Consider the following 24,029-nt stretch of genomic DNA (forward strand, 5'->3'; position numbering starts at 1 on the left):
AACATCCAATTAAAAAAGTCATAAAGCATGAAAAATTACGAAGCATATGGAAAAGAATCAATTTATTATTTTAAATATGCATAAAAAAAACACCCTGTGGATTATATAACTGCCAGTATAATGGATTTTTTTTTGCACTCCCTCTGACCCATTTATTATATCTTTGAGGCTTAACCAGGAGCTTTTATACCACAGACTTCTCAGTAGCCAATGCTATTAAAGTGTATGTGACTCCATAATGAATGTATGATTTATTAAAAGCAAGGTCCTCACTCGTTTCGAAGTAGAAGAGTAGAGCCACTAACCTGGTCTTATGTATAACTGATAGGAATTATAACAATCAATGATATTTTATTAGAACTTTATACTAATGTGTGAAGTTGTAAGCAAAATTATAGCTTCTAGCTATAGAGTCAGGTTTTAGGTGCAAATGGGAGCCAATAGAGGTTCTGCAGGGTTCTCGTTCACTGCAGTTCTAGTTCACTTGGGATTTTTGGGGGTTCTTTTTAATTGGTTCTTCTCTGGGGTTCTCGTTCATACGAGCCCTATGTCATTCGAGTTCACTGACGTGACTATGTGGTTGTAGTTTATTAAAGTTTCTGCAGCAGGGGTGTCCAATCTTATCTGGAAAGAGCTGGTGTGGGTGCATGTTTTCATTCCAACCAAGCAGAAGCCACACCTGAGTCTATTGAAAGCCAAGATCAACTGATTAAATAGGTGGAATCAGGCTCCTGCTTGATTGGAATGAAAACCTGCTCCCACACCGGTTCTTTTCCGCTAAAATTGGACCCCCCTTGTTCTATAAGATTTTATTTCATTGGAACATCTATGGGAATCTAGTTCATTGGTGCTTCTCTGGGGTTTTAGTTCATAAGAGCCTTTATGGCATTCGAGTTCACTGGAGCTACTATGTGGTTGTAGTTCGTTGGTGCTTCTGTGGAGTTCTATTTCGCTGGAGCCTCTATGGGATTTTAGTTAATTGGAACTTCCGTGGGATTCTAGTTTATTAGCGCTTCTGTGGAGTTCTAGTTCATTAGTGCTTCTCTGGGGTTCTCATTCGTAAGAGCCTCTATGGAATCCTAGTTCATTGGAGTGACTTTGTGGTTGTAGTTTGTTGGAACTTCTGTGGGGTTCTATTTTATTGTAGCTTCTACGGGATCTTAGTTCACTTAAGCTTCTGTGGAGTGTGGTTATAGTTCTTCGGAGCTTCTGTGGGGTTCTCGTTCATTAGTGCTTCTATGTGGATTTAGCTCATTGGAGCTTCTGAGTCCTAGTTTATTGGAGTATCTGTAAGGTTCTAATTCATTGGAGTGTCGATGGTGTTCTAGTTCACCGGAGCATCTATGAGTTTGAGCTCATTGAAGAACCTTGCTCTTTGGTATATTTAGCATAATATGTGGTGGCTTGGTGGTTAAGGCTTTGGGTTATTGATCGGAAAGTCGGGGGTTCAAGTCCCTGCGCTGCCAGGCTGCCACTGTTGGGCCCTCGAGCAAGGCCCTTAACCCTCTCTGCTCCAGGGGTGCTGTATCATAGCTGACCCTGTGCTCTGACCCCAAGCACAGTCTCTTGGCAGTTTCTTTCCCAAACACTCCACATGACTGTGTTACATAGCGCTTAATATGAATCAATTCTACTTTCAAAGTAATGACAGAAGTTTGATATTTCTGTAAAGTCAGTGTGACCGGAGCTGACTCTGAAACATGTCCTTGTTGAAGCTTCGATGCATCCTCAAGAGAATCGGTATTTAGATAAGCATCACGTTCAGCCGAGATGAAAGTATGTGCGACAGCTGTATGTTTTGTAGACGTTAGTCGTAGTGTTGCAACATGTTAGTTGACGTAACGTTGCATCATTCGTTGTTTTGTTTCTTAATTACTTTCTTCAGCGACGCTGTGTTCAAACACATACACAGTACACACACCCATATGGAAGGCCATACCTGCAGAGTCACACATAAACCATGACATTTTGTCTTCACTATTAGGAAAAAAGTATTGTTTTTAGCTAGATTAAGGTTGTACCATAAATGATTTCCTTGATAACTTGAGAACCATGTTGTAACACAAGTCTCCCTATTTATTATAATGCGAATAATACTATATATTCATGTGCTGTCCAATAATGCAGCTGCAAATCTCATGTATATTAATGCACTAGTTCTAGCACATTATCGTTTCCATAGTAACTGCTCATACGCTATTAAGGCTAATAAAAAAATAATAAACGTGTTGTTATTTAACAAAGAATATGTATCACTGATGATATGGTGAAGCTTTCCAATAAGGAGACGGCTATGGAAGGAGCCTACAGTGTCAGCGGTCCAGACAACATTTCCGGTTTTTCGGTAACAGGACAAGCTGTGATTTTATTTGAATTATTATTTTTATTTTTTTTAACTTGAAGTTACAGTGTTAAGAATTATTTATGAATAATGGGCTTCATAGAAAGCAGTGCCATAATAAATAACAATATTTTATATCACAGTTCATGCTAAACCAGTTCTTTGCCTCGAACGTTTCTTGGTGTAAAAAAAAAAAACTAAAAAAAAAAAAAAACTAAAGAATTCACCCTCAGGCCCGTACTCAAATCGACAGCTTTGTAATCACTGCACGTCCGTGTGAGAGACAGAGAGAGAGAGAGTGAGAGAGTATGCAAAACAGAGATGAACGCTAATAAAGAGCAAGGGGAAGGAGTGAAACGGCTGCTTCCTCAGCTGTCTGACGTCTTATGGCTTTTCTGTTGCATCATGACTCAGACGTTTTACAACTCCACGTGGCCATCAGCCCGTCCCCTTTACCGGTCCTCGCTGCTACTAGTTTAAAGGAAGATTTTAAAAAAAGGAGAATTGTGACCATAAAAAAGGGGGCGGAGTCATGGTGGCTTGTTAACTATTCAGGAGGGAATAACTCTGTACTTCAGGCAGCCTATCAGGAGTTTGCTTTGCCCTGTGGGAACACCTAGTTCCTGTCACAGCAACCGGGCTGTGAGGCGTATAAAAAAAGCCGGCCGGCTCTTACTTCCACTAACTCTGAGTGTGTGTGAGTGAGTGTGTGTGTGAGTGTGTGTGTGTGTGTGAGAGAGAGTTTGTATATTATCATGGCCAAAAAGCAGGCTCAGGCGTTAAGGGGTACGCAAGAAAAGAATTCCAAAATAATCAAGGACCAGAATGGAGGAAAAGTTCAGCTAAGGAAGAAGGTGACGCTGCTGCGTGGGATCTCCATCATCATCGGGACCATCATTGGAGCTGGAATCTTCATCTCACCCAAGGGAATCCTAGAGAACTCTGGCAGTGTAGGAATGTCCCTGGTGATATGGGTGGCTTGTGGGATTCTCTCGTTATTTGGTGAGTGGAGTGCATTCATACACACACACACACACACACACACACACACACACACACACACAAGTTACTGATTCAAACATCCTTCGTCTACACACATCTTGACTGAGACCCATTGTTTCTACAGACTCACCACAGAGTACGTTATTTCTCAAGCAGGAAAAGCTCTTGGCCAAATGTTTCTAATTGGGGGTGTGTGTGTATGTGTGTGTGTGTGTGATGTGTGAGGTGTGTGTGTGTGTGTGTGTGTCTGTATGTGTGGTTCACAGTGCGGAAGTAGTTAGGTTGCCCCAGTCATTCATTAGCTTAGCAGCACACGCTGCTCTGAAACACGCTGGGGGAGAACCAGGTGCTCTTAAAGGGACAGGCCTCCTTTTTCTCGCTCATTTGTCCCAGTTTGTTTGTCTGAAAAGCTCTTGATATTAAGAGGGCTTGACCTCGGAACACACAGTGAGCAGACCTAGCCTCGATTGACCTTAATCAGTCCTGTGTTTCACCTCTGCATAAAAACTGCAAATTCAGCATGATGAAGCATTAAGTTTGCTGTGATAAAATATACACAGGGTTGCCACCACCTCGCAGCTCCAGGGTTCAATCCTGCACTACTCAGAGTTTCACATTTTCTCCTAATGTCCGTGGGGGTTTCCTCCGGGTTCTCCGGTTTCCTCCGACCTCGTAAAAATGTGCCAGTATATAAGTTGACGACTCTTATTTACCCCTAGGTGTGAATGAGTGTGTGAAATGTGTTCATAGTGCCCAGCAATTGCCTCGCATCTCATCCAGGATGAATTCTCACCTCGAACCCAGTTTTCCCAGGATACACTCCGGAACTAGCGCAACGCTGATCCGGATAAACTAACGACCGAAGACAAATGAATGAACTCTACAGTATATGTTAAACCCTGATATATATCGGCGATATATTAACAGAACAAAACGCAGCATTACACGAGAATCGAATTGCACAATAATTAAAAAAAAAAAAAAAACATCTAGTGACTTTCTCGTGCAATAAAACTGCTAAAGACCGGAACTCGTATTGAAAGATTTCCTGTTTAAGTTTTGGTATGTGCACAGGAAAAGCAATATTTAGATCGAATACGATGATTTTCAGCCAAGATGAGGAAGTATGTGTGACACGAGTGTGTAGAAGAATCTGTCCTGGTAGTGTTGCGACAGGTTAGTTGAGGACAGAATGGTGTTACGTTGCATCATTTATTGAATTCTTTACGCACTACCAGTAAAGCTGTGTTCAAACACGCGGACACACACCCGTATACAATTCAGTTTGTACTTAATAAATATATAAAATCATAAAATCCATATATATAGATAGATAGATAGATAGATATAGATATATACATATATATATATATATATATATATATATATATATATATATATATATATATATATATATATATATATATATATATATATATATATATTATATAGACATAATAAAACACCTCCTGTTATAAGAAAGAATCAACTTTGGGGTGATAACAGTATCACACAACAGGATGTCACTTAGAGTCTTTTCTTAAAGTGAAATAAATATGCTGAGTCACAGTGAGTCTGGATATATTTTGAGAGCAAATCGAATGCTCGCGAGCGATCCAGGCAGCATTAGTAGTAATAACCTGAGTAATTGTTTGCCTTTATATTTTCTAGTAATTATTATTATTTTTTTTGTCAGTTACTCATTATTTTGCTTCCCTGAGCATCGTAATTGTCTGTTTAACCCATTAGCACGCCAGGAGGAGGGACAAATGCTAATTATTAGTAATGATTTTGAATCGTTTTGTAACGCAGGCGAAAGTGAAGGCAGCACAAATACACAGCAGTGTGTGATTATGTGAAAGGACACAAAAGAAATAATCAATGTAAGCTTTAAATCTGCTGCAGTCTGGGAATGAAGGGACCGGGGCTGTGTGTGTGTGTGTGTGTGTGTGTGTGTGTGTGTGTGTGTGTGTGTGTGTGTGAGAGAGAGAGAGAGAGAGAGAGAGAGAGAGAAGAGATTTATATTGTCTTGGCACTTATTTTCTCAGCAGAACCGAGCCACTCGAGCTCGATGGCTGTGTGTATGGGGTCTGAACTCATGTGTGTGTCAAAGGAGCATTGTTTAACAGTGTGTGGAGTTTGTGTGTGTGTGTGTGTGTGTGTGTCAGAGGAGCATTGTTTAATAGTGTGTGTACTCGTGTGTGTGTGTGTCAGGAGTCATTACACACTTGTCAGCACTCTTTTGTGTGTCACTGCTGCAGGCTTTGAGGAGCTGAGGAATTTAAAGCTGCCGGTTTGGATGAACATCTCGTCTGAATTTACTAAAACACACTGCAGAAAGAACACCATGATTCTCACACACACACGCATACACTCTCTCTCTCTCTCTCTCTCTCTCTCTCTCTCTCTCTCTCTCTCTCACACACACACAGCCTATGCACACACACACACACCCACACACCCACACACAGCCTATACACACATACATACACACACACACCGTAAATGTATGTACATGGATGCACACATATACACACAAACACTGACACACATGTTCTATAGTCTATACTGAAACCATACACACACACCCACAATATACACACAACATAAATATATATATGTGTAATGTACACACACACACACACACACACACACACACAATGTTCTTGTTAGCATATACAGTCCACATTGATCTTTCTCACCCTCTATCCCTGTGTGTGTGTGTGTGTGTGTGTGTGTGTGTGTGTGTGTGTGTGTGTGTATGTGTGTGTTTCTCAGGTGCTCTGTCCTACGCTGAGTTGGGAACCTGCATTACGAAGTCCGGTGGTCATTACACCTACATTATGGAGGCGTTCGGCCCACAAATGGCTTTCGTGCGATTATGGGTGGACATCATCGCTATTCGGTCAGTAAAGTGTCTCTCACTGGCCAGTCTTGTGCCTTAGCTGAGAACACACACACACACACACACACACACACACACACTTAAACTCTTGCTGTGTGGCTGAGCTGCTGAAATGAAGAAAGGCTTATGTTAGAAGCTCTGGAGCAAACACAGTAAATTGGGCTCAGGGACCGAACGGTAAAGAGGCTTTCCTGCTGATCTTCCTACATGAAGCTCTCCCACACAGGATCCCCAGCTCATACACACTACACACTACAACTTCCTTTCATACCACTTATACCTTTTTTAATCAACAACTTCTGTGTGAGCCTGCCTGAACTCTCTGTATGGGATACCAACTATCTTTGCAGCGAATGGCGCGTAAAACAGAAAACATCCAGCGAGTGTCAGTTCTGATAGCAGAAGTAGAGAGGACTGCTCCGAGCAGACAGGAAGGCTACGGTGACTCAAATAACCACTCTGTACAACTGTCGTGAGCAGAAAAGCAGCTCAACACTGAACCTTGAAGCAGAACAGCAGTCGTCCACATCGGGTTCCTCATGTAGCAGCCAAGAACGTGAATCAGACCTCTGGACCTATAGAAAGAACACCAGAAGTTCATACTGACTCTGACCCAGATACAGAATACAGAACATCCTGGTATTAACTGTAACTAGATCATGTGAACACCTCGTTATGTTATGGCTATCGTAGAACTATAATATCACATACTCGGTGTAGTATCTTTAGTGACACGTCATATAAAGTGAGGATTTATTTATTTTTTTAAGAATTTCTGCAGCTTTTCTTCCAAGCTTCATCCGTGTCTCTTCTGCTCACGCGGTATTGTAAAGACCAGAAAAACTGAGGAAAAAAAAGAAGAAAGAAAACGGTGTGTTTTATAGAACAGATCAGAACCACTCTGGATTGATTTGAAACACCTGAGCAATACGACAATTACGGTCTATTCACAAACCCTACGGGCTTTTGTGGGTTTACCGACTTCTCGCAGTTGTTAAGGTGCATAATTCCCACTACATGTTTGTTTGGGATTTTTTTTGGGGGGGTTGGTCCGGGTGAAGTTCTGAAAGGGCTTTTTTTATTTGCGTGTGTCTGAGAATTATGAGGCTCAGGTGGTTGAGTGGGTTGTCCACTAATCGTAGGGTTGGCGGTTCGATTCCCGGACCACGTGACTCCACATGTCCTTGGGACAGACACTGAACCGCAAGTTGCTCCCGATGGCAAGTTAGTGCCTTGCATGGCAGCTCTGCTACCATTGCTGTGTGTGTGAATAGGTGAATGAGAACCAGTGTGAAGCGCTTTGGAAGCCATGACGGGGCTTATGACGGGGGGTCATAATGGCTTGACGTTTAAGGCTCTGGGTTACTAATCAGAAGGGCGGGGGTTCAAGCCCCAGCACTGCCAGGCTGCAACTGTTGCTGCCTTGAGCAAGGCCCTTAAGCCTCTCTGCTCCAGGGGTGCTGTATCATGGCTGACCCTGCGCTCTGACTCCAGCATCCTAATATGCTCAGATGTGAAGAAAAGACTTCCACTGTACTATAATGTATATGTGACAAATAAATACTCATTATAATTGGAGCTTTTCACACCGCTTTTCCTGTTCCCCAGGAAACGAAATTGTGAACAGTGCAAACGATCACCTTCGGTTCTTCCCAATTATGTCTTTATTCTACACCATGCTTAACAAGTGATGGTAAACAACACGGCTTGCCTTGTACCAGATCACGCAGTAAGCAGATCCGGCACATTTTTCAAACATCTCTTAAATGTGTTTTGATCAAGTCCGTGATTGGTTACCAAATCCTTAAAAGTCTTATACACTCTTATACGTTATACACTCAAACTGCAGATCAGTAAGCGTGACATGTCAACGCTTTGATTCTTGCATATTGTGTTTTCACAGCAGCTCTGTACTAAAGGTGCTGAATAGCCTGTAGCAGAACAGTAATGGCTTCGCATTCAAGCTGCAGTGAATTAAACCGTGTAAACAGTTTTATGAAACGATTTGTACTTGCTGCCGGGGTGTGGAAGTGTGGCTTGGGAAACAAAATGAAGTTCCATTCGCAGATGTGTTCTTAACACGTACCTCGGAAGCCTACAGGGCTGAAACAAAACGCGGCGTGACAGTGCAAAAGGTACGTCTTTTCTAAACGCATCACCGTAGGAAATAATTGAAAGTGCTACGGCATGCCACGCTGTTTCAAGTGCGTGTAAATTTGGCAATCACTTTATACTGTAGATACAGTGTTTCCAGATGATTAATGATTACGTCAGTACATATAATAAAATTGGTGTATCTTTATTGAGCTTCCAGTTTATTACTTAATCTAAATTTATGGCATTTGGCAGACGCCCTTATCCAGAGCGACTTACGTTTATCTCATTTATGTAACTGAGTGGTTGAGGGCCTTGCTCAAGGGTCCGAAAGTGGTTGCTTGACCTCTTGACCTCCTGATCAGTAACCCAGAGCCTTTAACCAGTGAGCCACCACTGCCTATCAACTAGCTATCAACTACAAAGGAAATTATTAGATCTGGAACTACTTCCTGTTATTACGAGACTGGAATACACCAAAAAAAACCACACAGAACGTTGTTCCTCATTGGGAATATACCTGTTTCTGCAAACATGGCTCAGAGGTTGAGGTTATCGTGACTAGAAGGTTCTGTTCAAAAGTTCCAATCCCAGCACTAACTGACAGGCACTGTTGGTCTAGATGAGCAAAACCTGCAGCCCATAATAGGCTCGTGTTGACTTTTCCCAGTGACTGTGCCTTTAAGGCAGACTGCTGTAGAGACTTTCTACTTGTCTGACCTTTCATGAACTGTTGGAAATCCCTGAATCGAAGTGTTCAAAATGGGGAAGAAAAACAAATAGTCGACTGTTGCCAAACGTGTATAGCTAGTATTGTAATTCCATAAGCATTATAAAAAGGAGATGCGATAACTACTACAGTACTTTTAGCTGTATTTATCAATTTATGTAGCATTTTTATCTCATCTTTAGACATTTTATCTTTATCTTTATCTTTAAATATTCCTCCAGCGGAATGGAATTCCAGTGTACTGCAAAAAAAGTCACTTATAAGACATTTTCAATGAGTATAAACACATGGATGATTGTATCTGTTATAAAGTCTGTTAATAAAATGAGTCAGGACACGGTTGGGTTTCTGTGTGTAGAGCATCGTGACTCTATACTGGGCAAACAATTCACACCTCTCCAAACTAACAAACTGGGGCTTCCGTGTCGAAATTATTGCCAAATTTCTAGTTCAGTCTGACTAGAGACCGGGGCATGTCAATGTCTGGAGAATAAGTTGATTTGTAGATACAGCCTTTTATCTGAGGGGAAAAAATCAAGGTGAATGATTTATCCATCTCTAGCAGGAAGACGTTGTACAGAAGTAAATGATAAATCATTGTGAATTATAATAATACCTGTACAGTATACATACGACATAGAAACATCGATTAAATACATTTAAATTCATTTATAAAAAAATAAGCAGAAAATAACGTCTTTTTGTAATTGATCTTTTCCACAACTTTTTTTTCTTTATTAGCAAACCTATACATTATGACACGTAGTCTTCATCTATTCTGATATGATTCGTTTGTCATATCGTCCACCCTGAAAGTAGCATAACCAGGCAAATTGAGTCACTGTTGTTGATGTCATGCCTGTTTAATACTACACATGGTTAGTAGTGTATCCACAGCCCGGATAACTGATAACCGCCTGCTAATCAGTGTGTATATTTGATATTCATTAACAGATGAAATTGATTACTTCGGGGTCATGGGTTTGCCGTGAAGCCCGATATACTTGAGAATGAGCTGACATTAAGTAGTAACTCTCCCCAAGCTTCGTAAATAAATAAATAAATAAATAAATAAACAGTTTGGGGTTAAATGCATTGAGCAAACTGTTAAGCCTGAGCTAAACTAGTCAGCAAAGTTAACTAGATATTTTCTGTTATTGGGATTCTTTGGAAGAATATTCATATACATTTAGCCAGGCATATCTTTGCTTCAGTAGGCCTTCTGGAGATTTACATATGCTAATGTGTTCATGGTAGTGACATCACAACCATAAACATTGGAACATGGACTGTTGAGTTTCTAGATATGGTCTTGGGGACAGAACATTATTGAAAATGTTGTTATTAATTATACTGTATCAAATTATTATTATTATTATTATTATTATTATTATTATTATTATTATTATTTTCAAAAGCAAGTCATATCCATGATGTACAGCTTCAAACTGTTTCTGCTTCAGATAAAAATGATGAATAAGAGTGAACGTTGTGTTCTGCCTAAACCTCAAAACATAGATAAATCTGCGCATCTGCTCTTACCAAACGAGTTTTTTTTCCCTTCTTCTTCTTCTTCCAGGCCTGCGGCAATGGCTGTGATTTCTCTGGCGTTCGGCCGGTACGTCTTGGAGCCGATTTTTATGCCGTGTGGCGTGCCTGTGGCCGCAATCAAGCTCGCTACAGCGATCGGACTCAGTAAGTCCACGCTTTCTAAGCGTTTATTTTTACCTAGCTATTATATTGCAGATTTAATTCATTTTCATAAAAGTTTATTTCTAGGGAATTTTTTAGGAAAAAATCTGTAAAGGTACTGTCTTATTCTTTGAGGTAGTTATACACAGGGCTTTTTTTTTTTTTTTTTTGAAGTATCTAAACATCAGTATAAACAGGAAGTTAGAAATTTGTCATTTCCTGTGAGATGTGTGTAAGAGATCAGTGATTGAATTTGACCTCATGTGTTTCAGCTGTGGTCATGTACCTCAACAGTACGAGTGTGAGCTGGACAGCCAGGCTGCAGATCTTCCTCACATTCAGTAAACTTCTCGCCACGTCCATCATCATCGTCCCCGGATGCTATCAGCTGTTCAGAGGTAAACGTTATAACAGCTAAATGCTGATCGTGATAGGTTTGTTAAACCCAAAATAATCGCTCACGGTGGCTTAGTGGTTAGCACGTTCGACTCACGCCTCCAGGGTCGGGGGTTCTGTTCCCACTGTGGCCCTGTGTGTGTGGAGTTTGCATGTTCTCCCCGTGCTGTGGGTACTCCGGTTTCCTCCCCCAAACACATGCATGGGAGGCTGATTGGTATGTCTGTAGTGTATGAATGGGTGTGTGAGTGTGTATGTGATTGAGCCCTGCGATGGATTGGCACCCTGTCCAGAGTGTACCCCTCCTTATGCCCGATGCTCCCTGGGATAGGCTCCAGGTTCCCCGTGACCCTGAAAAGGATAAAGCGGTATAGAAGATGGATGGATGGATACTTGTCGCTGATTGGACATGGTGTATGAAAAAGAATTGCACTTTTTCAGAGTCTATAATCAGGCTAGCCTGTTGGAAAATGAAATCTTACATAAGGCTTCCTTCTGAATAACCTGGCTTCCTGTACGCTGCTTTTCAGTACGCACATACTCACTTCAGTGCCGTGCAAAGCTGCCAGCATATCTAAAGTAACATCATACAAACCCCCTGATAAGAACTAAACATGAATAAAAGCGTGAGTGCTTTCATTTAGAGCTGTGTTTCCTCTCAGTGTAAACATCCTCCAGCTCTCTATCTTCCGCTCTCTCTCTCTCTCTCTCTCTCTCTCTGTCTGACGTGAAACGTGACGAGCATGTGCTGTTCAATCAGGAAGTATTCTTTCCGTTTTGAGTTAACGGTGATATGATTCTGATTTCGCTGTTGCGCTTTCACTTGTTCTTGTGTGCCCAGTTTCGCTGTTTTTTTTTTTTTTTTACTTTCGCTGTTGTTGCTGCTGATTTGCTATTGAGTTTTTAGTTTTGCTCTTTCGTATTTAGACGATTATGCGCTACTTTTAAAAATAAATAAATAAATAAATTCTTGAAGAAGAAAAACAAAACAAAACAAAACAGAAAGAGCCATGAAAGTTATGCCTGGGCGAAACTAATACCAGTCTTAACCGTACACATGCTTCCTAATGGGAATTCGCCATCTAATGGATTTGATGATTTTCCCTTTAAATGATATTCAGCATGTTTAATCCCTAATGGAATGTCTGCTAGGTCTTGTTTGCTAGCAGACTGCCAGAAGAACTGCAACATTACAGTTGCGCAAATATCACAAAAGTTCATTAGGTCCATTGAATCCCCATTAAACTACAGCATATTACCACAAAGTCCATAAGAGACGACCAGAATCCTGTAGGCTAATGACTGAGTCCCATTAGAAAACCATAAAACATGCCTAATATTAGTCACCTTGTCACCTGGTAAAGCCTTTACATTGCAATATCGATCCACATGGAAAACACCAAATACCATTACTGACCGTTACAAACAAACCATCAGGACTCAATAGTAACCTCTAAAGGTCTGTACAAATGGAAGGAGAACGTAGAGTTGGAGATGTAAGGGGGGAAAAAAACAAAAACAGAAAAATATTTTGAGCGAGAAGCGAAGAACGTATCAGGACCAAAAATGTGTCCAACTCCAGGAGTCGTCTTGTTTCTTCGTGTAGCGCTGCTGCCTCATAGCTCCAGGTTCCCAGGTTCAATTCTGAGCTCGGGTTATTGTGTGCGTGTGTGTGTATGTGTGTGTCCACGAGTTTTCTTTCAAAAAACGTGTTGCTTGGTGGATTGGCAACACTAAACTGCCACTACATTGTGCATGGTCCCCTGCAATGGACTGGCATCCTATTGATGGTGTATTCCTACCTCGTGCCAGGATAGGCTCCTGGATAAAATTCCAATAAACTATATACGCAGTTAGCATACAAATAGTCTAGAATTACTGTAGACTTCTTGTTTATAATTTTCTAGAACATAGCTTCTGGCTAATGTCATTTACTTGGCTGAGACCCAGCAAAGCAAGGTCCTTGTTTCAGTTCTCAGGAAACCCTCTCCTAATTACTTTAAGAGCTTTAAGAGCCAACTTCTTCCATGCGATTGTTTAAATAATATATTCGCTAGCTACGACTAATCTACAGTCTGTCACTAAAAATAGTAGATGAAGCGGTATCGGATTAATCCCAGTCAGTTTTAGCCATTTCAGCAAAGACGAGACTTAAGTTAAAATTTATACAGACTATTATGTTTATTGTTAAATGGTATTTAATGGTTCGTTTTTATTTAACCCTTATGTTAGGTAAATATTCTAATTGAATGTGTTTCATTTCAATTTTACAATTTAGTTTTCTCTGAGTATAAACTTCAAAAACAGCCAGAAAATGTACTTTATTTTCATAGCTCTTGGATGCTTATTGGAACTGTTGGCACTAGTGTTGTTTTGGAACAATAAACCATAATTTGATGTATTCGTGTGATGCATGCTGGGTAATATAATGATTTGGACAGTGAGGATGTGGTGTAAAATGACAAATATCATATGAAATGCTAGATTTATACCAGGATGTCCTTTGAAAATTGCACGCAACATAAGCTTTGTTTCATTCATTCCGTAAAAATTCTTGTTTCTATATATAGGTGAGACCAAAAACTTCCAGAATGCATTTCAGGTGGACTCTGTGAAGCTGTCTGGCCTTCCTCTGGCCTTCTACTCAGGGATGTATGCTTACACTGGCTGGTGAGTCTCACTCAGATCTACAAGATTATTCTGAATCCATGAGCTACTGAAAAAACAGCTGAGTTGATTTAGTTTTTTTTTTTTTTTCTTTACAGGTTTTACTTGAATTTTGTCACAGAGGAGGTGGATCGTCCAGAGAGGTGAGGGCAGTCCAGCATTCGGAAATAAGACAAGTCTGTAGCTAACAGCTTGAACCAATCCATCAGTATGAACTTGAGAAGAAATTTTAATCTCATTGCTTTAAGAGCTGAGGAATGTAGCATGCTTAAAGTAGCTTTAAAGCATATAATGTATAGATTGCAGTGAAAATAGTCTATTAAAACGCCATATTAGTGCACTTACTCGAAGGCTTGGCTTACATGTCTAATAATAATAACAGACTGAAATGATATATATATATATATATATATATATATATATATATATATATATATATATATATGTATGTATGTGTGTTTCAAGTCAGGGGCCATGGCAGGAGCTTGATTTTGTGGTCAGTAAACCATTTCTGTGTTGATTTTGATGATGTTTTGGATCATCGTCCTGCTGGAAGATCCAACCACGGCCCATTTGAATCTTTCTGTCAGAGGCAGTCAGGTTTTCATTTAATATCTGTTGATATTTGATGGAGTCCATGATGCCATGTATCCTAACAAAATGTCCAGGTCCTCTGGCAGAAAAACAGCCCAAAACATTAAAGATCCTCCTCCATATTTAACCGTGGACATGAGGGACTTTTCCATACGGCTACCGCTCTGTGTGCGCCAACACCACCTCTGTGTTTATTACCAAAAAGCTCTGTTTTGGTTTCATCTGCACGTAGAACCCGATCCCATTTGAAGTTCCAGTAGTGTCTGCAAACTGAAGACGCTCGAGTTTGTTTTTGGATGAGAGTAGAGGCTTTTTTCTTGAAACCCTTCCAAACAACTTGTGGTGATGTCGGTGACTTCAGATTGTAGATTTGGAGACTTTCTGACCCCAAGACACAACCAACATCTGCAGTTCTCCAGCTGTGATCCTTGGAGATGTTTTATCCACTCGAACCGTCCTCTTCACAGTGCGTTGAGACGATATAGACACACGTCCGATTCCAGGTCGATTCATAACATTTCCAGTTGACTGGAACTTCTTAACTATTGCCCTGATGGTGGAAACGGGCGTTTTCAATGCTTGTGCTATTTTCTAATAGACACGCCCCATTGTGTGAAGCTCAACAACCTTTTGCCGCACATCACAGTTATATCCCTCGCTCTTACCAATTGTTATGAATGACTAAGGGAATTTGGCCTGTGTGTTACCTCATATTTATACCCCTGTGAAACAGGAAGTCACGGTTGAACAATTTCCTGTTCCTAGTCACCGAGGTGTACTAAAACAAATGTAAAATATCAATGTGAATATACTTCATTTTTCTTATATGAATTCATAGGGGTGCCAATAATTGTTGCACATCTATATTTAACTAAGATATTTTTTTAAAAAAACAAACAACTGTGTTTTGTTTGCAATTGTTTGATATCCATGAAAGCAGAGTATTTTTGTGTTTTGTTTTTTTTGAAAAGATCAAAAGGTTAAAGACAATAAGAATAACACAGTGCCAATATATTGTATATATATTTTTTTCTTTTCCAGAACCGTCCCATTGGCCATTTGCATCTCCATGGTGATAGTAACCGTATGCTACACGCTGACCAACATTGCTTATTACACTGTGATGTCAGCGGAGGAGCTGCTCGCCTCAAGTGCCGTCGCCGTGGTGAGTACCACATCATCATCATCGCCCCCGGGTTGCCAGCTCATATCAGGGAATGTCGTCCGGCAGCGTTTCAAAATGCAATTTTCTTTCCCGATGTTTATCATTCCGGATTTTCAGCTTCAGCTCACAGCTTCGCAAGTAAACATGCTTGTTGATTTCGCCCGAACAAAAAGTGTGATCACTGTAATCACGCTGCTGTCTACCTGCCTGAATCTCACACACCATTATCCTTCTCCCAGTGCATATGTGTGTGTGTGTGTGTGTGTTTGTGTGTGTGGAAAGACAGACAAGATCTATAATAAAGGACGCCAGCACTTTAAAATCACACTGTACACCACCATTAATGACTGTAATAGCTGACACCTTCCTTCTCCGGAAAGTAAATGTAATTTCATAGAGACGCTCAGGTCTGTGTGTTGCTTTCCTGGTGTAATCATATAGCTCTCGCTGTAACTGACACACACACTGACGTACATGTTCTGCCATTGTGTCTGTGTGTATGTGTGTGTGTGTGTGCATCTGTGTGTGTGTTTGGAGATCTCCAGCTCGGCTCAGGGATGCTCTAAAAGCTTTTTCATCCCATTACACCCACGTAATGCACTCATTTATGGCTGTGCTCGCTCCACACTCTCACTCACACAGGGAAGATGAAGCCTTTTTTTTTTTTTTTTTTTTTTTTTTTTACCACACCTGTTATTCCTAAACACAAACTGCATTCAAAATGGAAGAAAATGGAAAATCAATGTTGTGTTCTTATTTGTTTAAACTAAGTATGTTTTCATATTCTCTCTCTGTATCTCTCTCTGTGTGTCACTTTCTCTCTCTATTTCGCACACTCGCTTCTCTCAGACCTTTGCTGAGAAAGTTTATGGGAATTTCTCCATCGCAGTTCCCATCTTCGTGGCCCTTTCCTGCTTTGGTTCTATGAATGGAGGCATTTTTGCCATCTCCAGGTGAGTGCCATCATCATGATCATCATCATCTATGCTACCTTCTGCGTATTTGATGTATACATGTACTAATGTCATTCTCATGCACTTTGACTCAGATCCTTTACGACTCTGACACATCTGCAGTGTTAGTCCATAGCTTTCCATCACATTATTTTCGCGATAGCCAGCGCAACAGTAGACCATCTTAAGTGTTTCTGCTCAGCTTATCTCACTTGGCTATATTTATAAACGAGCAGATCGTTTAAAACTGCTTCAGTATAAGCAATATTTCCTTAATGGAATTTCGCCCTCTCTGGTAGGAAGGCGCTATTGCAAGCTACTTGCTGAATTTTGGAACACGGGTTGTGCAACATTCTTCTCAATAAATCTAACAGATACAAGTAGCAAGCAATAAACATTACATGGGAATTCAGTTCGAGGTTGCACCCAAAGCCACAATCCATGCACTAAATCATTCATTTATCTTCAGTAAGAGTTTTATTCTGGTCAGGAGTGTGCTAGATCTAGAACCCCTCCTGGTGTGAAGAGTTATTTTCTTTCACACGGGAATTTGAGTTCATGTCAACGGTTAGCCGTTATATTTTCAGTGTGTTCAAGGACAACCTTTCACAGAAGACATGTCGCGGCAGAAGGCGACTAGTTCTTGGCGGCAGCTTGGTGTGTCTTTTAAACAGATGATGCCTAATGAGATCCTTAAAGAAACAGAAACGGTGATTATCTGGTGTATAAAAAGCATACATAGAAATATTCCATCTGAAGTCTATTATTTAGGGTTATAACTCATACAAGCCGCCGTATGATGGACTGGCATCCCGTCCAGGGTGTATTCCCGCCTTATGCCTGGTGTTCATGGGCTAGCAAATTAAATAGGAAGTGAGAAAAATGAAAAGGATGTAGTCAGCATGGAAGATGTTCTCCCTCTCTCCTTTCGCCGAGCCCCACACGAATTTATGGAGATACTAGAGATCCAGATCCTTTCTGCCTCTGGATGGAGCTCAAATCTTCTTTAATTCCAGACTGCTGGGACTACGGCTGCTCTTAACGCCATACAGACTTCATATAAATCCATAATGAACTCTTTCACAATATCTGTTGTTACCCAGATGAGGATGGGTTCCCTTCTGAGTCGGGTTCCTCTCAAGGTTTCTTCCTCTTAAGACATCTTGGGGAGTTTTTCCTCGCCACCGTCGCCACTCAGTGTCTTGCTCAGTTGGGATAAATTCACACCTTTAATATCTGTATACCGTGTTGATATTTCTGTAAAGCTGCTTTGAGACAATGTCTATTGTAAAAAGCGCTATACAAATAAAATTGAATTGAAATTGAATTGAAAAGATGTGTAGTACTTTGGGTGTGACTAATATCGTGTATGAGTGACTAATATCGTGGTGTCTGTCTAGGTCTATTTGGTAATATGATGTTCAGGAATCTGCATTAATCATTTAGTCACATTGCATAATAATTACATCAGACTCTTCGTTTCCTTCTTTCCCAGAATGTTTTACGTGGCTTCTCGAGAAGGACATCTTCCTGAAGTTCTGTCTATGGTTCATGTCCGCCGTCACACTCCGGTAGCTGCTGTAATTGTTCTGGTGAGTCATGCAGGTGCTCTGAATCACTTCTTCTACCTCACCGAACAGGTTATTCACCATCATGACACAGTTTAATGACTCTGGTGCTAATTTGCTGGTTGGCGCTGTACTTTTATTGTTCCTGCGAGAAGTTGACAGTTGCATGTCACGTTGATATCACAGTTGAGAACACTGTTATGACTAGCAGGTACAATGACTAGCAGGTACCATTCGATAGGATAGAAATTTCAAGAATCTCAAACATAATGGATAACAGTCAGGTTTCGCTGGTAGTTCCTAACAACTAAAGACCAGGGGCTTCTTTCCTCATTTTCCAATGAGGTTCATTGTCACATTGATGAGAATTCTAGCGTAGATCAGGTGGAGGCATTGGAGGAACTGGGCTCAGGTCGTTAGTGATCTATGAGATTAGTTAACAGTTAACACAAAGTTAACACTCTGGAACTTTTTCTTTGGACAGATTGCACTGTTACCCAAAGTAAAAAATAGACTGGTGTATCTACCTAGAAGTTAAGTCATTACATATTGATTTCATGGCAATCCGGACTACCTTAAAATGTTTAGAGTTATTTCACTCCTATCCATCCAGAAAGGAAACCATTTCTGGATCTCAGATCTCAGTAAAACGGTGTAAGTCTAACTAAAGTCTTGTTTTTCCTCCTGCCCCTTGTAGTATCCCCTCACCATGCTCTTTCTGTTCGTCGGAGACCTCTACAGCTTGCTGAACTTCATGAGCTTCCTGCGCTGGTTCTTCATCGGGCTGGCCGTGGTCGGACTCATCTACATGCGCCATACGCGACCCGAAATGCCACGTCCTTTCAAGGTAGAACAGTCAGACACTACAAGAACTTATACTACACAAGCAGCAATAGGGTTGAATTCTCGATTCTGATTGGTCACATTTATACTAACAGATCATACATCTGGATGTTCCACGTAAACGGATATAAAAAAGGAGAGGAGACGTTTATGTAACATTTAAGGAAGGAGTCTCCAGTGTCAGCACTAAATAATAGTCTGAGGTAAAGCTTAAGGTTAACCTTAATTTTTGTGTTGGGCCACATCATTCCACTCAATCAATGATTACGTTCCTATAAAAGCGCACCCTTGAGTGTTTTATTCCTTACGTTAAGCCGGTGAGTGTCACATAATGAAAATTGCTCTAGCAAGGTTGTCAGGAGGAGACGTGACCATTAAATTAAAGAGCTCAACAATCGTATAGGTTTGTGATGAAAAGAACGTACATCGGCATGGACTTGCATTAGCATGCGTATCCTACTCACTTAACAATCGAACCCGTAAATGTTATTATCTCCCTCTACTTTCGTGATGAAATGGAAATCAGGAGCATGTTGTGCAGTGTAAGACGGCGAGGAACTTTATGGACTGCTAGTCATTATAAACTCAATCAACAATCTAATACACAAATATACCCCTGCCCAGAAGATCGTGATGATCTTAATGATATTAAAATGCAAATGAGTGATCATGGTGAGAAGAAATTCAAGCCTAACGCTAGCTATTATCATTAATGTTAATGTCTTGAGCTGTGTCTAATCTTCTCTTGCTTCTCTCTTTTATCCCTCAGGTCCCAATCTTCATCCCGGCAGTTTTCTCCTTCACCTGCTTCTTCATGGTCTTCCTCTCGTTCTACTCCGATCCAGTCAACACAGGGATTGGATTTGCCATCACGCTCACGGGATTTCCAGCCTACTACATCTTCATCGTTTTTGATAGAAAGCCCAAGTGGTTCCAAAAACTCTCAGGTTTGCGAGAGCAATTTTTTTTTTTTTTCGTACCAAATATATTCTAGTCTTGACAGCACAGATGCCTATTAATATTTACTAGAATATCTAATATCGTCTTTGTCTTCTTCTGTGTCCTTTTGCAGATTCTGCCAACAGATCCTTACAAATCATCTTGGAGGTGATCCCTGCCGAGATCTGACCTTTCCAGACACCGCTCATGCATCACTCGGTCTTTCATTTTGTCTCTCTTATAGAACATGCTCCCTTCATCCTGCTCTCATTTTCATTCCTCTTTTATGTTTTATAGAAAACACTCCTCCGAGTGACCGCTTCTTAATCCATCACTCCACAAGGCAGGAATGAGAGAGACCTTTCGGTGCTCTTGCAAGAAAAAAAAAAAAAAACCCACACTTTCGCTCTCTCGGTCCTCACTATGCAGTCGTGTACAAGACATTTCACTGTTTAGCCGTGAGTTGTATTAGTTCATGGTCAGTTTGGAATATCAGATGTTCTTTGAGTGACTAGCAAAGAACAGAGAACGTTCGATAAGTCAATGTTCAATAAGTAGTCATCAGGTTCTAACATTACAACTAAAATGTAGCATCAGTGTTAAAGTGCCTACTAAAAACTTTCCAGCAGTGTTCTCAGAACACACCGTTTTGTATTTTTTTGTACCGCAACATTCAAGAAAACAATCTAAAACGGTTAGCTGGTTTGGAGATAGCATGTGTGCCATGTGTGATTTGGGTTGGTACATTCTTAGAAAAACAAGGGGTTCCTCAGATGTTCTTCGGATGGCTAAGAGTCCCAGCTTTCTCAGAAGGTTCCACATCGACCCTGTCATAAAAGGGGAAATCTCTGTCAAGTTATATGCACTTTTAAGGGTTAACTTTTCTGGGTTCTCCCAGAAGGACCAGCGTTTTTTGTAACTAGAGTGTATATTAATCTATGTTGGGGAAAATAGGGTTCCAGAAGGAATGGGTTTCTTAAGACATTGTACTTGGAATCTTTTTTGAAAGATAAATTGCACCCCCCAATTCCCAATCTGTATAACTTAAAACGGTTAGCTGATTTGTAGATGACTTGGGTTGGTACATTCTTAGAAATGGGTTCCTCGGGGGTCCTTCTCAACTTCTCAAGAGGTTCTACTTGGAAACTTTATTGAACCAGAACCTCTTTGTTGTAGGGCTCTACATAGAACTATTAAAAGTTTTCCCAGAACTACAAATTGAAGAACTTCTTAAGGAGTTCTTTGACCTTTTATTTGCCTAGAGCGTATCTTAAGCTGTGTTGGAACTCTATTAGAAGGTTAACATGGAACAAATGGGAAAACTGAAGAACCGATGGTTCTCATTGTCCATATGCTCTGGAATGATGGATACGCTCCCAACAGTGTTTTTGAAATTCCCACAAAGGTTGAACTTTTTTTTTTTTTTAAACAGGGAACCATTTACTGTAGGGTGCTACAAAGAACCATTAAGAGTTCCTCTAAAAGGAGAAACTGAATAAAAAAAAAATGCTTTAGGGGGTTAGAATGACCTTGCATTCACGTTGAGTGTACCTTAAGCAGTATTTGTACATTATTATTATTTTATAAAGCAGAATTTTATGACGTTTTACCTCTAAAGGTTCCTCCAATCGGGACAAACAGAAGAACATTCGGAGATGGTAGATTTTCTAGGAATGTACCAAAGTCTTCACGAGCCCAGCTGGTTCTCAAACTCCACATGTTCTGATGACTTTTCCCAAAATTTAAAACCATATCTCAGACATGAGAAGAAAAAAAAAAAAAATCCAGTTCTGTACAGACAATGCAATCAAAGTGTCTATAATACTTAAAGTAGACTGTTCAGAAATAGCTCTAAGTAATTTAATTACACTTGTTATATATGACAGGTTCATATACGACGCTGGCTGAAAGCAGCAGCAGGATGCATTCGGCTCCCGCATTAACCTGGCTCGGATCGGCATAATTGTGGAGAAAATGATTGATCCCACATGTCCTGCGGTGCAAAGCTGAACTTTACTGCTTTCTAATATGGACGTGATGAATTGGTGATTAATCAGAATAAAGAAGAAGAAGAAGAAGAAAAAAAAAAAACGTAGTCGCTAGCTTCAGTCGTGTGTACGCTAACGTGTAATGAGGAGTCTCGTTCTCCTTCTTTTTGGCTGTGCTAGCAGTCTGATTGTATCGTAACCATCCGTCTTTGACCACCCAGCAGTTATCCTGGCTCTCCAGAGCTTTTTAAGTGTTTTATACCTCATAAAGCAATTCCACATGGTCGTTACTGAGAACTACCGTAGACCAGCTTGAAACGGTTTGACGCATTTCGCTTTGCACTGCGTTAAGAGGTTTGGAAATGTGGGATGCACTGCATTTCTGTAAGTCATTTTAGATTATTTAGATTAAAGGATAGACAGAGTCTGTAGCTGATGGTCCATATATGTCGTGTGCATCAGAATCACACATCTGCAAACGTTTAAATAGGGACCTAAAACTTGTGCAGCGTCTTGACTATTGAATAGTTGCACATTTATTATTATTATTATTATTTTATTTTTTTTACTTGTTTTAGATTTCTGAAACTTTTTGCTCATTTCCAGTTTTTAAAAATAACAACATTTCCAGTGTAGTCTCAGAATTTTGGAACTTATTGTATGTTGAAATAAATTCGGGGTGATTCTTAAAATTTCAGCATAAATTCACAAAATGCTGCCGATTTTTTTTTTTTTTTTTTCAACCACCCTTTCTGTCCTCCGTTACCAGCCCCATCTTGCTTTTTTTTTAATTGTATTTATTTATTCTTTTAATAAAGGCAAGCAATGACCCAGATTATCAGTACATCCGGGACTAACATTCATCTACAATTGTTGAACAATAATCGCTGATGCATGACTAAGTCATTCGAGAAATATGAAACTTGTTACGTATATATATATATATATATATATATATATCGCTTTAAGGCGAAAAAACAGATTTGAACATGGTACTTGCATATGCTTTTATTGTTCGACCTGAAAAACGAATGAACGGAACTACCTGGATTGCTCAGCGCCTCTTGAAGAGATTCGAACTGTTACCGTGTGTATTATTTGTGAATGAGTGCGGTTTAAAAAAACAAAACAAAAAAGAAACATGTGCACATATTGAAAACTGAATGGAAAGCTGTATTAAAAGTATTTTAATATCTAGAATTGTATCTACAATGGTTACGGTGAATGTTGGATTAGTTACTGCTGTATGAAGTAACGCACTACTGAAATAATGAAGTGGTACAATGCACTCGATATTTACTGCATCAACACTATTGCTTTAAATTATTTACTAGGTACACGAGGAATAAGACCTCAGTAGATCTCTACTTATTTACTATTTCTATTAATAATACTATTTGTACATTTGTATTTTCTTATGCTTGATTTGTATTTTTGTTTATTTAAAAAAAAAAAAAAATCTAATCTTGTTTTTTTTTTTTTTTTTTTTTTTTGGTCACATTTTTAGTGACAGCGAGTCACCCTGTACAGACTCGTAGATTTGTATCCAAGCACATTTTCTTTTTTTTTTCTTTTTTTTTGGTAATATTATTCTACTGCACGTTAGACAGGAAATCGATATCTCTGAGACATAACACGGGGATCTGGATTAAAATACTGAACGTGTTCTCCTGTGGACAGTGATAAAAGTGGATGATGTAAGGCTAGTGAAAGTGATGCATCCAGTAAATGTGTATAAAATGTATTTAAAAATGTTTTATCTGCTGAAATGGATTATTTCAAATGGGCTAATTTGACACTGTGCTGAATATACATGTATTCTTCTGTTTACACGCGCTGTATAGGTCAGACTAAATAAACTGATTTCGGTTTGTTGTACTAATTGATCATTTTGTTCTGGGGGAACGCTACAGTCCTGAGGGTTTCCGGTTGCTTTTGGTTTCCGAATCACATTTTGATTTCCTCACTAGAGGTATGAGGAAAAGAAGCAATTAATAAACAATAACATACAAGGAAGCTTAGCGGTTAGCATGTTTACCTCGCACTTATTTTGTGGTTTGGGGGGTTCAGATCTCACCTCCGCCCTGCGTCCATGGAGTTTGCATGTTCTCCCCGTGCTTCAGGGGTTTCCTCCGGGTACTCCGGTTTCCTC

The 24,029-nt window shown here is 40.0% G+C and overlaps 1 protein-coding gene across 1 annotated transcript; it reads left to right on the plus strand.

The window, feature by feature from the left end:
- Window positions 1-2,931: 2,931 nt before the first annotated feature.
- slc7a11 (solute carrier family 7 member 11) lies at window positions 2,932-23,755 on the plus strand. Its single transcript, XM_017475021.3, has 12 exons — window positions 2,932-3,343; window positions 6,122-6,248; window positions 10,652-10,767; window positions 11,037-11,162; window positions 13,731-13,830; window positions 13,926-13,970; window positions 15,463-15,586; window positions 16,436-16,539; window positions 18,035-18,131; window positions 18,805-18,954; window positions 19,720-19,897; window positions 20,023-23,755. Exons 1-12 carry the CDS (start codon window positions 3,097-3,099, stop codon window positions 20,076-20,078), a joined length of 1,470 nt encoding a protein of 489 aa, XP_017330510.1. The 5' UTR covers window positions 2,932-3,096; the 3' UTR covers window positions 20,079-23,755.
- Window positions 23,756-24,029: the final 274 nt, after the last annotated feature.

This window comes from Ictalurus punctatus, chromosome 8, assembly GCF_001660625.3.
Source record: "Ictalurus punctatus breed USDA103 chromosome 8, Coco_2.0, whole genome shotgun sequence".
In the NCBI taxonomy this organism is placed as follows: Eukaryota; Metazoa; Chordata; class Actinopteri; order Siluriformes; family Ictaluridae; genus Ictalurus; species Ictalurus punctatus.